Source organism: Morone saxatilis, unplaced genomic scaffold, assembly GCF_004916995.1.
Source record: "Morone saxatilis isolate NCDOM2014 unplaced genomic scaffold, NCSU_SB_2.0 Contig17, whole genome shotgun sequence".
NCBI classification, from domain to species: domain Eukaryota; kingdom Metazoa; phylum Chordata; class Actinopteri; family Moronidae; genus Morone; species Morone saxatilis.
The window spans coordinates 11,066,538-11,080,203 of record NW_023339729.1 but is presented as its reverse complement, the minus strand read 5'-3'; the positions used below and the strand labels follow the sequence as shown (position 1 = coordinate 11,080,203).

General features: G+C 40.1%; 1 protein-coding gene across 1 annotated transcript in view; it reads right to left on the bottom strand.

Moving 5' to 3' along the window:
- Nucleotides 1–376: 376 nt before the first annotated feature.
- Nucleotides 377–13,666, bottom strand: part of helz (helicase with zinc finger) — a 48,405-nt gene continuing 35,115 nt past the window's right edge. Inside the window, 10 exon segments of the mRNA XM_035659427.1 lie at nt 377–4,710; nt 4,834–5,125; nt 5,703–5,882; nt 5,884–6,454; nt 6,569–6,827; nt 7,403–7,904; nt 8,027–8,109; nt 8,235–8,439; nt 8,899–9,086; nt 10,216–10,261. Of these exon segments, the coding sequence (XP_035515320.1) occupies nt 4,337–4,710; nt 4,834–5,125; nt 5,703–5,882; nt 5,884–6,454; nt 6,569–6,827; nt 7,403–7,904; nt 8,027–8,109; nt 8,235–8,439; nt 8,899–9,086; nt 10,216–10,261 (2,700 nt within the window). The 3' untranslated portion in view covers nt 377–4,336.

Genomic DNA, 13,666 nt, shown 5'->3' with positions numbered 1-13,666 from the left:
CATTTATTTACTGTTGCAATTTCTATAAATAAATATGACTTATTTTGTCATGGACTAAGAGGCGGCTCATGACAAGGAAGAAGCTGCTGCTGACAAGGACCATTTTATAGATAGATGGTGGAAAGCTTTTGGGGTTGAATCAAGTCTGGCTATCCACCGAAGAACCTTTTAACTGGCTCTTTACTGCATTTTTCATTGTCTCAGCGTTAATGTGTGGTTTAATTAAGTGCTGAGGAGCCTTTCAGACTCTCTAGGTGACTACAGCTGCCCTAATAAATCCTTTAGACAGTGACCCAGCTAGGCAGAAAGGCTCGTCTATAGCAGTGCTGTGTAATGCAGAAGATGATAAAAAAAAAGAGAGACAGAACTCGAGCAGTTTCAATAAAAACACTTTAATAGAGAAACAAATAAAAAAAAAGAAAATAAACCTTTGAAACACAGTCTAAATCCTTTATTATAACCACCACCAATTGAAATGAAGAAGAGTAAAACAGATCTATTCATTATTTTGTACCCACGAGGGAGGAACCAATGGGACTGGGAGGCTGGGAGAACAGGTGTGCCATTGATTCACTGCAGCGAGGGAAGAACAGAGGAGAGCAAACAGATAACAAGAAGAGATGTGGCGTTTATAGAAGGCTGAACACAGTGCTCTCTACTGGCTGGGCAAAAGGTTGCTCCCTTTCCATGTGCCACAATACACACACAAGTTGGTTTTGCTTTGTTTTCTTTAAAAGGCAACACAGAATGATTTCAAGAAAAAAGAATTCATAGGATGATATACGGTGAAACATTGGGTAGTGAAAACATTTAAAATCCGAGTTCATAACAAGAGTAAAGACCCTTGTATCACAGCAAAGATCCTGTCAAACTGATTTTGAAATAAAGATTCTTGATGGGGGAAAAACAAATTGAAGCCTTAAAAACAAATCAGCAATGACGGACAGTTGTAAATAGAATGTCTTTGGCTCAATCTCTTCTGCTTCAAAAATAAATAAAAGTGTAGTTGAAGAAGCGGTGAAATATTAGTATTGCACAACTTCAGAGATTAGCCAACGACCGCTTTGTGAGAAAAATGATTCCCCAAACTAACGCGTCCAAAGCTTCGGAAATACGACACACAGCAGGGAGCAACCTCAGCTAAGCCCCGCTAAGTAACTGCAGAAAAAAAAAGAAAAAAAAAGAAAGAAACTTACATGAGCATTACATATTTGATTGACATGTTAGTAAAATATTATAATAGTTTTGCTGATAATGTCACAAGTTATTGTACACATCAAATAATATACCAAAATTTGACTCTGTAGGTTGAACAAAAGCTTTTTTTTTCTCTTTTTCTTTTTTTTCATTCACAAATCAATACAAACTGATAAAATCAGGGATAAAAACCAGCCAGGTCATCTCAACATGCACAAAAAGAAAGTCTTCACATTGAAAAAACAAAAAATGTTGATTGTTGTACAGCTGTGAAGTGGTGAGAAAACAGAACAGGACAAATCCAGCAACATATACTTAAAAATATGTATCGTACAGCGGGATAAGTTGTCTTATAACAGCTGCAACTGAAATTCTCCTCTTTGTCAAATCAGCCAGACACCATCTTAAAAAAAAATATCTAAAAAGTTACAAGGTGTTGCAACTACCAACTGGTTTGTCGTTGTCCATTTCTAGAATTATCATTATTTTTTGTGAATTTGCATAATTAAAAAGGGCATACCTCTTCTTTGAACAGATTCTACAAAATTGAGGCGCTCCCAAAGTTCTTGTTTGTAAATACCTAGAAAATGCATATTTACAAGTATGTGGTGTTCTCCGCCAAGTCAAAAAATCTGGACCTTTGAATTAAAATGTCAAAACTTCAAAATAAAACCATTCCTTTATGAAGCTCTCCGCTGACTGTTCAAAACACATCTAAGTTATTAGCAGTGGGGTGGTAGCTTTCTGAGGAAGTGACTAACTGCCGTTTGAAAGCCGTGAAACAACAACAGGATGATTTAATACAATTTCACCAATTAAGCAAATGGGGCAGCGGTGTTTTAACGATAAATGATTTTACATACAACAGGACCAAATCACTGGATGACTATTTCCAGTATTGCTTTAGGAAAAGGAAAACCATGGCAGATATAGTATACCAGCATCTTTTTATATTTTAGCTATGAGGGACTGGCATCATCAGGGCTCCGTGTGTACTAGCAGTGAAATCCATGTGCATGTAGCTGTGTGGCCTCCTTGTGTGTCAACCTGTAACAAGCAACTCGCTGACTTAACATTAATGATGCTGTGTTGTATTCTTTGTGTGTTTTAGTTTTCTTAGACAAAAAAGTAATGATGGACGTGGCACATGTAAAAAGAGCTTTTCAGTTAAATTAAAGGGAAGTTCATCTGCTGCCTTAATATCAAAATGCCAGATAAGACTGAAAAAGTGAATAACGCAATTCTTTGAATGACCAGGAACAACTTCCACAACATTACCGATTCATTCTCGTTATGCACAGCCTACAAACACATACATTAGCAAACACGTTTTTGAACAGCTTATTGTATTGTTACGATGTTGTGTTTTTGGTTAAATCTCAAGCAGAGTGTTCAAAGGTGGTGGAGGGATGGTTTCATTTAAATGTCCTGAAATGAGAAAACATTAGGGATAAAGAAATGCTTTTGACTTTCTATGGCTAACGTTTTTGGTGGAACTGGGAGCAAATAGCTTACGAGAGAGATAAGTGATTACTGTTTATTATGAGGTTCATATAACGCGGGCATTAAAGAATGGTCTTACAGAGAAAATGGCAAAGGTTCTTTGGGCAGTCTGTCTTAAGCTATGAAAAGGTATTTAGAAACTATGACGGCAAAACGTCTGTGAGACCAACAGTATATTATAGTATATTATAATAGCATCAACGATCCAAATAATACCCAGTATGCTGTTTGCTAAAGCGCACAACATCTAGGGCATTTCCAATGAAATACAAAGACACAAGCTATTATTATAATTATAATTATTATCTATTATTATTAATAATAATAATGTGTATTTTCAAATTTCAGGGTATTTACTATAAATCTACTGTTTCAATTACTTCAGACTTAACCAAAAATGCTAACATTTAGCTTGTTCAAAAACATCTGAATGACAGTGTTGATCACACCCTCAGTTTCAACTTACCTATCACGACAGACCACATTGACCTCACCACTCTTTCACTTTCACAAACCCTCAGAGTACTGCAACCTTTTCAAAAATGCTCAATGTCCATTAATGACAAAAAAAAAAACACACAAAAAAAAACTAAACCAAAAACATTTCATGTCCACCAGCAGTTATTGAAACATTTTTTTTTTCTGATGGAGATTTTGTTGACACAAACAAAAGAAACTAAATAAAATGAGTATCGGCCACAAGCGAAGCAGTTTGGGATAATCTTATCACAGAAAGCGATGTCTGGTGTTCTCTGATCCTTAAAACAAACCAAGGAGGAATGACGTGGCTGTTGCTATGTTGACATTTTCACACTGTAACTATTGTTGATGAGACATTGGTGAGAAATAAAATGCGCAATCAATATTTGTATTTTTCAGTAAATAATCACATTCACTACTAAATCACTGAAGGTGATTCCCAGGGTAAGGATGTCTAAGAATTAAGGATCAGAAGCCAACGAACAAAAAATAATTCATAATGCAAATGCTAGCATGATACAGGAATTTAAGGACATGTCTGTGGCATACAATTCAGTCTTTTATTTTCTTTATATGTACAGATTAGAGGAAAATTTATCTACTTCTATACACTATTCCATGTAGTTTCTGTGTCAGTTGACCACTTAGCTTTTGTCCGTTACCACAACTACAGTAGTATGAAAATCAAGACGCAACGTCCACTCAAAACTGAGGAATACAAAATGATAAAAACTTTAACATACTTATTTAGTAACCAACAAAACCAACTTCAATAAGGAAAAATATGCAGGTAGCTAAGTGGTCAACCAAATCTTGCCTTTTTTATTTTTTTTTTTATAACTTTTTTTAGCATTACGTACATATACAAGTGTAGATAATATAAGTATATATTCATATATACATAATGAGTATGTATATATACCAGTAATGCATTCATTATATATACTTATTTTCTTCACAGATATGTGAAACAGGAGAAAAGATGACTGTTACAAATAAAAAGTTAAAATGAAACAAAATCCAGAAAACAAATCTACTGATAGAAACAATTTGTAAATGCACTTTGCACTATTTTTTGTGTTTTTATAAACAGTTTTGCCTTTTTTGTTTAGTTTTATATTTTTATCACTTATTTATTATGTGGGAGAGGTGACACTCATTTAAAGTAGGAATAGTACCCATTGCTACCATTTGAACTTCCTATACTCAGCTCTTGTAGGAGGGAGAGAGGGTCGCTGTTCTTTTTGACCTGTTCGGGGCGAACAGCTCGGGGTTTGGGTGGAGCGCGGAGGGCGCTGGCATAGGACATGGTGGGTGGTTTGCTTAAATTTGGACCCCCCTGGCTGGCCTCTGGGGGAGCCTGCGGCGGCGGTGGCGGTGGAGGTTGCTGCTGATGCTTGTTATTGGGCATGAGAGGAGGAAACTGTCCAAGGTGCTGAAGGGAGTTGAGGGAGTGTGGGTGCGTCTGCTGTGCTGCTGCTGTGGCCTCGGCCTTCACCTGCTCTTCCGTCTGACGAAGGGCCTTGGAAGCTGCCAGAGGATTGAAAAGAGACCCCGAAAAGAGGTGAGAGGTAAATCAGACTTGGGTAGAAAATAATCAATAGTATTCCAACTAACTTCCAAACTACCAAAACACCTCTTATCGATACCTACCTAGAAGGTCCCGGTGCTGAGCGAGTGTGCCGGCTCCGTTACATGGAATGTTCTGGAACGGACCGGGACCCCCACCATTACTGGGCCAGAGGTCATGCGAGGGGTAACCGTAGGGGGCATGTGGGTGCTGATGATGCTGTATGTGCGGATGAGGGTGGTCCTGGTGGTCTGACGTACAGGGCTGCGGCTGCTGGGACAGGGCATTGTGGGTGTTGGCTGGAGACGACTCATCAGGGTAGCTGGAAGAGATCCGGCGCTGATAGAGAGGCCGGCCTGGACCTCTGGGTTCATACTGTTTAGACAGTAAAGGAGGAGAAAAAAGTGACAACAAGATATTAAGTCAAGCAGAATGGTGGGCAATATGACCTTAAAAATAAAAGGGACTCGCAGCCCTCAAGTATCAGCAGCCCCCTTTTCGCAGCACTTACTGATTCAGTTGTGGGGTCATTAAAGAAAGGGAAGAAGACTCTTGTGCAAAGATTTATTAAACAACCGTTTTATACACCACTGCTGTGCACAGAGCACCTTGTTTTTGACAGATCAAAGCTCTGCAGAAAGAATTCAACCAGTCCCTCCAGTGCAAGTCTTACTCATGTATCAGAGAGAACCTAGCAAGCAATTGTTTATCTTATAGTAAGTATATTAAGGCATGCGTGTAATACATCTTCTCCTTGTAATACAGCATTTAATGTACACATCATAATATTCACACTTCTCATTTGGGTGATTTGAGCCCCTAATTATGCAAGCTTGCCTGTCAGTATAGTTAGTTTTAGTTAGTTTATTTTAGGTTTTTCAGATTTTAAACTCACTGCTAATTTCATTGTTTTATTAAATCACTGATGATAATAATACAAGTAAATAAATACCTCATCTACATTGTGAAGGGCTGTGGCTGCTGATGTTCTGGGGGACAATGGGTGGTAGGACTCCTGGTCTGGACCTTGACTTTGTTGGTGTTGCTGCTGCTGCTGTTGTTGTTGTTGTTGTTGTTGCTGCTGCTGCTGCTGTTGCTGTTGTGTGTTGTCTGTTGTTGTTGTTGTCTGCTGCTTGTTGCTGCTGCTGCTGCTGTTGCTGCTGCTGTTGCTGCTGCTGCTGGTGCTGATGGTGAAGTTGCATCAGGTGGACTTGCTCCTGTCTGCTGGGGTGAGCCATGATGGGCAATCCATAAGGAAGGCCGTGGCCCTGGTTCCCTAACAGGTGGTTCTGCTGTGGGGGGCTCACTGATGCAGCTCCACCATGAGACCACTGGGCCTCTTGCAGAAGGTATTTGACCTGGGAGGGAGGGGGGCTGGCAGGGTGGGCTGGTGGCTGATGTGGGTAGCTACCAGCATTATACAGTGGGTTTCCAGGGTGCTGCTGCTGCTGCTGCTGCAGAGCTTGGTTGTTGAGAAGGTTGTCGTTAAGGAGATCGCGGCCAGTGTCATGGGAGTAAGGTCCAGATGGGAAAGGGCCAGCATGATTGGAGGTGGGGGCTAAAGAGGATGAAGGGTCACCTGAGGAACGGGGCTGGGACTGTCGGTACTGAAGGAGACGAGATTGAGGTGGGGGCTGCATCTCAGCGGCTTCTCTGGGTTCTGGCTGTTCCTGTGGGGGCATCTCCCTCAAAAGGCCCGGGTACCTGAGAATTGAAAATGTATTTCTTTACATTTGAAGATGGTGTTACAATTGTATGCAGCACACATTATTTTCATTGTTAATGTATGTAACAGAACAGAGTGGTGTTAAGTCCAACCTGGTGAAAGGGGGCCCAGTGGAGGCAGAAGGAACAGCTTCGTCCTCCATATTGGCACTAAGGCCCCAACTAGCTGCCCGGAGCAACTGATGGGGGAAGCGAGCCATGCCGGGCTGAGCAAGGTGGGCGAGCTGTTGGGGCAGAGGGAAGGCGACGCTGCTCTGGAGAAAAGGGCCTGCTGCCTCCCCCCACTGGCCCAGCCTGGCTGCCTGCTGCTGCTGTTGGCTCAGGGCCTCTAGGGCCAAGGGACCCTGGAGGTCTGAAAGAGCAACCACATGATAAGTTTTAGAGTCACTGGAGCTGTCCTCAGGACATGGCGGGTTAAGGAACTGTACACTGTTCAGTTTAGGATCTCTTTGAACTGATTCACTATGAGTCAATATCTAGAAGACTTCAATATAAGACATTAGACAATATATTGACATAAAGAACAGGAGATGCAAATAAAAATATATATTTTTTTAGATCTCGGAGGTATGCACATCTAATCATTTGCAAGCCTATAGACAACGATGTTTAAGAGCATATTTGCTGGTGTACGCTGACTCAACATACCCAAATCCTGTTGCTGTTTTTGTTGCCTGGCTAACTTTAAAGACCAGGCAAAGGCAGCTATTAATTAGCCTCCCAGAAAACCAGGATCTGCCAAAATAAGTCAAATTATCAGGATATGAACTCTTTAAAATGTTTTTTTATTATTACACAACTAATGCTGAATTTCAGTTAATTAATCAATTATTAAACATACCAACAAAAATTATGCTTCAATTTCTGTTTTATTAATCTGACAATTTCTTTGCCTAACAAAGGAAGAAGATATGATGCTCCACTCACCCAGACCGTCTCCCAGGCTTCCATCCTGTCCATCCTCCCCAAAGCTGTTGACCCGGTTATGCTGGCCAGGGTGGTGGGCCCCTGGGTGGCCCATTGGAGTCCTAATGGAGCTACTCATTTCCTCCACCCCTCCAGACTCTGGCCCATCCAAAGTTGGAGACTGGACAGCCCTGTGAGGGGGTATGGGGCCACTGAAGAAGGAAGCATTGTGGCTACCACCAGTGTAGGCAGGGCTGAGCTGTTGCTGTTGACTCTGTTGGGCCATCCCTGGGTGTTGAGGCTGGCTGACCCGATAAGGAAGCCTGGAGACCGGATACTGTGGGGGGAAGGCTCTTCCACTGGCATGATGTGGAGGAAAAGCTGGGTTGGGTGGTGCCAGGTGGTAGTTGAGGGGTCTCTGGGCAGCTGAGGGATCTTTTCGATGGAGCAGCGCATTGGGAAATCCAACAAGCCCGTCTGGCTGAGACTCTAGACTTCGACTTTGGCCTGTGTCTAAATCTCCCTGGATCAAAAACAAACACCATCACCATCAGCAAAGGCTTACCAGCTTTGGTAACGTGGGTCTAGATAAAATTACTTCTGAGAGTTACTTCTGGTTAAAAAAATGAAAAAAACCCAACTTGCCTGTTTTTCCTTCATGTCTGTGGTTTTCCTCTCTGGTGTCTGAAGACGGCTCTGTTCTGACTTAGGGCATCCTTCTAATTTCCCTAAGAAGTCAAAAAAGTCAAAAAGAAACGTATTACCACATGTTTGGCTATTCGATACAGTTACTTCTTTCTATTTGCTGGCATGAAATATAATATATATAAATTTGTGATTTTGGGTGGCAGACCATTTCTGATGGGGTCTGCCTGTAACTCCTTATCAGGGCTGGGCTGGCCCATTCCTAGAGGAGAGGGGTGGGCCACTCCACTGTAAGGGATGGGGGAGCCTCGATTCTGGGCCTGCAACAGGTTAAAGTTGTAGGCCATGGCTGCAGGGTGGCTCATGATGCGAGGGTCCACAGCAAAGCGATTCTGGTAACTCGGCCAAGGCAACTAAGGAAAATAAAAACAGATTACCAGATAAACAAATAATGACACAGAATAGAAAGGTAAACACATGCTGTGCATTATGGACAGCACTTTTCCAGTAATGTTGATTATTAACAGTAACATGCTTGTATTCATACTTGCTCATGAACTGTCTATGTGTACTTCTGTTTGCACACTAGCTTGCCTTATATTGCCCCTTAAGGGACAAATAAAGTATTTTGAATTAAATAGTCAACAAAAACCTAATTAAATAGTCAACAAAAACCTAATTAAATAGTACAACAAACCATACATTTGAAGTGAATATAGTAATTGCTTCATCTATTATTAATTAACCTGGGCTGGCAACTTTTTATGAGAAAAATACTCATATACTCTCATGTAAAATACTTGTGAAATAAATGTGTGTGTCACATATTTTATTCTTAGGAGGTGCAATCTTAAAATCGCAAGAAAACTTACTGGCAGGGGCATGGACATGACCATGTTTCCACCATACACGGCTGGAACGTAGAGGATACTGGCACCTGTGTGAGGATCTATCCTCTGAACAGGACTTGGTGACTTGCCCATGCCAGCTGGTGTGCCACCCAGGGGTGGTGTGAATGCCCGGATAGGGTTTCCCATCAGCATGGCAGGGTTGGGTTGGACTGCAAGGAGAGAAGGTGGCAAGGTAAGACAAATAAATACAAATGTAAATTCAACACACAAGCCTAAGGCATATCTAATTATTCAAAGATTAGAATATGTTACCACATGCACTCTATGATTCTATAAAAGAGAAGGGCAAAATCTAAATAGCTGATGGCCAGTGGTATCAATCTTGGCATGGAGGGCAGCTAGAAGTGATTTGCATAGATTTCAATTGATTTTCTTTCAGTTTAGGCTAATGTAGCTGGCTGACTATGTGCAGTTATAAGCCGCTGAAACAAACTGACTGTCTTCCCCTAGTAAGCATCATATTAACAACTCCTTGCTGGGTTGTTCAAGGCTGCATCGCTCTGATGGCTTCAGTAGCCTCAGGCCTTTATACATCCATCTGGGCCGCTGCATTAGACTGGCTCAAATCAAATTGTCGAGAAGTGTGCTTGTTTGTGTGCAGGAGGCAACAATGGAAACTCCCTTCACTGTTGCTCTTTTCTTAAAAACAAAACATATAGTGGTGAGGACATAAACGCCATGTGGATGGAATCTATTTCTATACATAGGTGATGCTATTTAACATTGTAATTGTTCTATCTTAATTCATTTCAACTGTTTTAGAATCCAAGGACACTGACTATTTGATGTAGTTTATCAATGGTGGTAATATATACCTTTCCAGGATAAGTCTCTACCGGCATTTGATTTCTTTCCTTTACCTAGCTCCTAAAGAAATTAAGTATTTCTAAATTAATTAAAACCTTTCTAAACAATACCTGAACAACCTACAGCTGGGTACTGTATTGTGTTTACAGTTTTATTACTCTGTTGCCTATTTGCTTTGCCATCCTTGCCTCTGCAAACCTAAAATAACTATAATGTATAAGCCTAAAAGGAGCCTTTGATTGTATTTTTCTATGGTTGTAGTACAGCGTGAAGGATGAGTTATTGACAAAAAAAATTGACAGCAAGAGAAAAAGTCTCGATTTCAGACAGAACATTGCACCTTTGACATAAACAATGACACTTAAACAGTAACAGAAAGACATTACCAGGAGCATGATGTAACATTGAAGGGAATGTTGTCATTCTCTTTAATATTGGCTGAGGTAAACATGGGCAGTATGATACACTCACCATATCCTTCAGGTGGAAGTTGCTCTGTGTGGCTCGCATGTTTCCCCTGTAAGATAAAAAAAATTATTTTAAAGTTATGAAGCAAGAGTAAGAGTCCATAGAGGCCGATGGAGAAGAAAACACGAAGCTGAGTGTGAGGTAAATACACAAGTCTGGCCACTGTAAAGCAATATAGGATCAGGGCAGTTGCAGTTCGGTCCTCACTCTATAGCTTGTATGTAAATAATTACTTGACCTTCTCTCTCAGTCTCTCTCCCCAGATCTCTGGACTATGGTGTTCCTATAGTTTATATGGAAATAGTTAGTTCGAGCTTTTAAATATTTAAAGTTTGTTTCATCTGCCTCAATCTCCTTGAGTTTGTGATTGTTTGTGATTGTTTGTATAAGAATTTTAATCTCTGTATACCAATCAGAAACAGGTTTGCATTTGCACTGCAGTTTGCACAATGGTTGGACAATGGTTGTTAAGTTTGAAACAGTAGAGCAGAGCACAGCTGAATTAATCCATAATAATGTTTGATGCCAACGTCTTCTTCTTATAGAACAAGCTATAGTAAAGCCTGTGGTTTTAATGCTACATTTAATTAATTAATAATGGCTGAAATGTCTCTGTAAAGTTAGCCATGGGACTCCTTACAGAAAGTAGACCTGGCCAAGAATCTGGTCAAATGTGCTTTAAACCCCATGCTTATTTACAGAATGATAATCATTGCCATGCCAACTCTTGTGTAAAAACTGAGTTACAAATTTTGACTAGAATGGATAATATACTTCCGTAACAGAATTTCTACTACTGGATGACAATAAGTAGAACCTCTGTCTCTGGCTTCAAAATACAGCTCCATCTACTCTGTGTACATAGAGTTTTAACTCAATTCTGATCAAAGTTGACACAGTGTAAGGATGTAAGTACACATAAGCACATTAGTCATGTACACACACAAATCTATACATATACATGCACACAAACACAGACATATACATACACACACACACACACCACTGGGCTCAAGAGACCTTCCTGTACCTGCGTTTAGGTGGACTCTACCTGGTGTATTATTAATCATTACAGGCAAGGATACACAACTATCTACTCTGAGCTCTTTCAGAGTCTGGTTTTGTAGCACGCAGTCTCCCCCAGCTGATTGTAGTGTTAACAGATAGTCCTTGACAGTGGGTATGCTTTACTTGATGTAGGCGGAAATTATTGACATCCTCTATTCCACTTGCTCCTACTATATGGCTATGCTGATATTAAATAAAGCTGGTGTTATTTAACTTTCAGGTAAGGAACCCTAGTCATAGGACTAGAAAAACAGGGTTTCGGTTGAATTATTATTAAGTCCATAAACTACACTTGTTATTTCATTATTTAGGTGACTAGTACTACTGCAGTCTTAGGCACCAAGACCCAATCTTCATGTATTTTAGAAAGTTGTTTATGAACCCTAACCCTAACCCTAGAAAACAATTAACTTGAACACTTGACATTCCAATTCAATTCAGCACACGACCACAGACTATGCCCTCTATAATTATCACAGCACCTAAAACAAAAATAAAACATAAGAGCGCTGACTTGTTGAAGCAATGCTGTAGTGTGTTTCTGGTATTCTGCAAACCCCCTACCAACCCAGACAGAACATGTTTGAAAGTACAGGCAACTGTTGAGTAAAATGAGAGTAATTCTGCAAATTGGACATTTAGAGGATTCCAGTATTAGATAACTACAAATTCTGAAAGACAGCCGTCCTATGTTGATACCACTTTGTCAGCTAAAAGAAAAGGTCAGGGCCTCCTTTCCTGACAGCCTCACACGCAGCATAGCCAAGGTTTATTGGTCCTTAAAATATGGTTATACTTGTGAAGCAGCATGTCCTCCAGCTTGAGCTGAGTAGCAGCCAAACCACAATGTCATACACAATAAGAGACATCAAGTATTTTGGTTCAACGAAAGGTTTAGTTTATGACAGCACCTTTAGCATTAGCATGGCATTGCAACCACATATAAAACTGCCTAATGTGAAAGTAATTCTCTGCACAACGCAATAATTTTACCAACACTGAACACGCAATTGTGCAATATGTAGTGTTTAGTGGGAGTAGGAGGTCTGAGATATTGTGGCAGTGTCGCCTCGCGGCTATTTTAGGGCGTAACATTAACTGAGCAATGCTAGACACATCAGACTGAAAACGGTGCCCATGGTCTACACTGTGGTTATTTGATCTAGTCATACATGTGCTTCTGCAAAATTTCCTCTAAAAAGGTATGAGCTGAATAGTGAAGACCAACAAGGATGTTGCTGAACGTTTGTCTCATAACAGGGGTCTGCTGAGAATGAAAAGCCCTGCTCACTGGATCTTAAAAATACTAGATGACTGCACTGGCTGTCACACGTCTTTGTGGCTTATGTTTGCCCTCACTGATTTTCCAGCTCAGCTAAAACGCAAACAAAAAAGAAAATAGACACACACTTTTGGGTGTCAAAGCGCAGCAGTAACAGTTGGTTTTCAATGGTAAAATCTAACTGTCAGTGATATGGTGATGTGTTTACTGTGCTGGGAAATCAATGGCAAGAGGTTGTTGGGAGAAAAAAAAAGATACAAGAAATACTGTAAGGAAGGAGCTAAGGAGGAAGCTAAGAGGAAGTTAGTTAGGGTGGGAGCACATGAAATCTTTTGGTATTAAGTAACTTTATTGGTTCTGAATTTCAGAAATAATGACACATTAAGCAAAGAAGTAATAAAAAAATATTTTTAAAAAGGCACTTGTACTTGTAAATCCTCTTTCCTCAATTAAAAATAACACTAACTGTGCTAAAATTGAAACTCCAAAAAGCTTTTTAATGTGAGACATATTTTACCATGTGTCACAGTCTTGCGTATTTGCACTAAAACACCATCTGTGCCAGAAAACAGCACTTCACAATATGAAGTTAACTGAAGAATATATTTTCCTGGTAAAATGGAATCCCAACAATAAACATGCTGCATGATTTGTGTTAAAAGGAAGACGTTTTATAAGTAATTGCAACTACAAATTTTATACAGTCTTCTCTGACCTCAGACATATCAATGTTTTGATTGTTCATCGCATTGAATCATTGTGGGTTTAATTGAGATTTTTGCAACTGGAAAGAAGTCCAAAAACTGTTTTGTGCTCCCAGTTATGCTATGAAACACTACGGTAACTTGGACAACTGAACTGGATTTTATCAGAAGCTATGGTGATGGACTTTTTAAAGTCTATCAGTAAATGATATTTGTATGGATTATTTTGGCTATATACCACAACCAGTAGGTGTATCAACCAAGTACTTTAAACTAGCAACATTGTGTATATGCTGAAGAAAACAATAAATTGCATACTGCTTACTGGTAACACTGTGTCTGTTTGTGCTGTGTTGTTGTGCTACATAGTGTGACTGAAAAAGGCAGAGAGAGAGAGAGA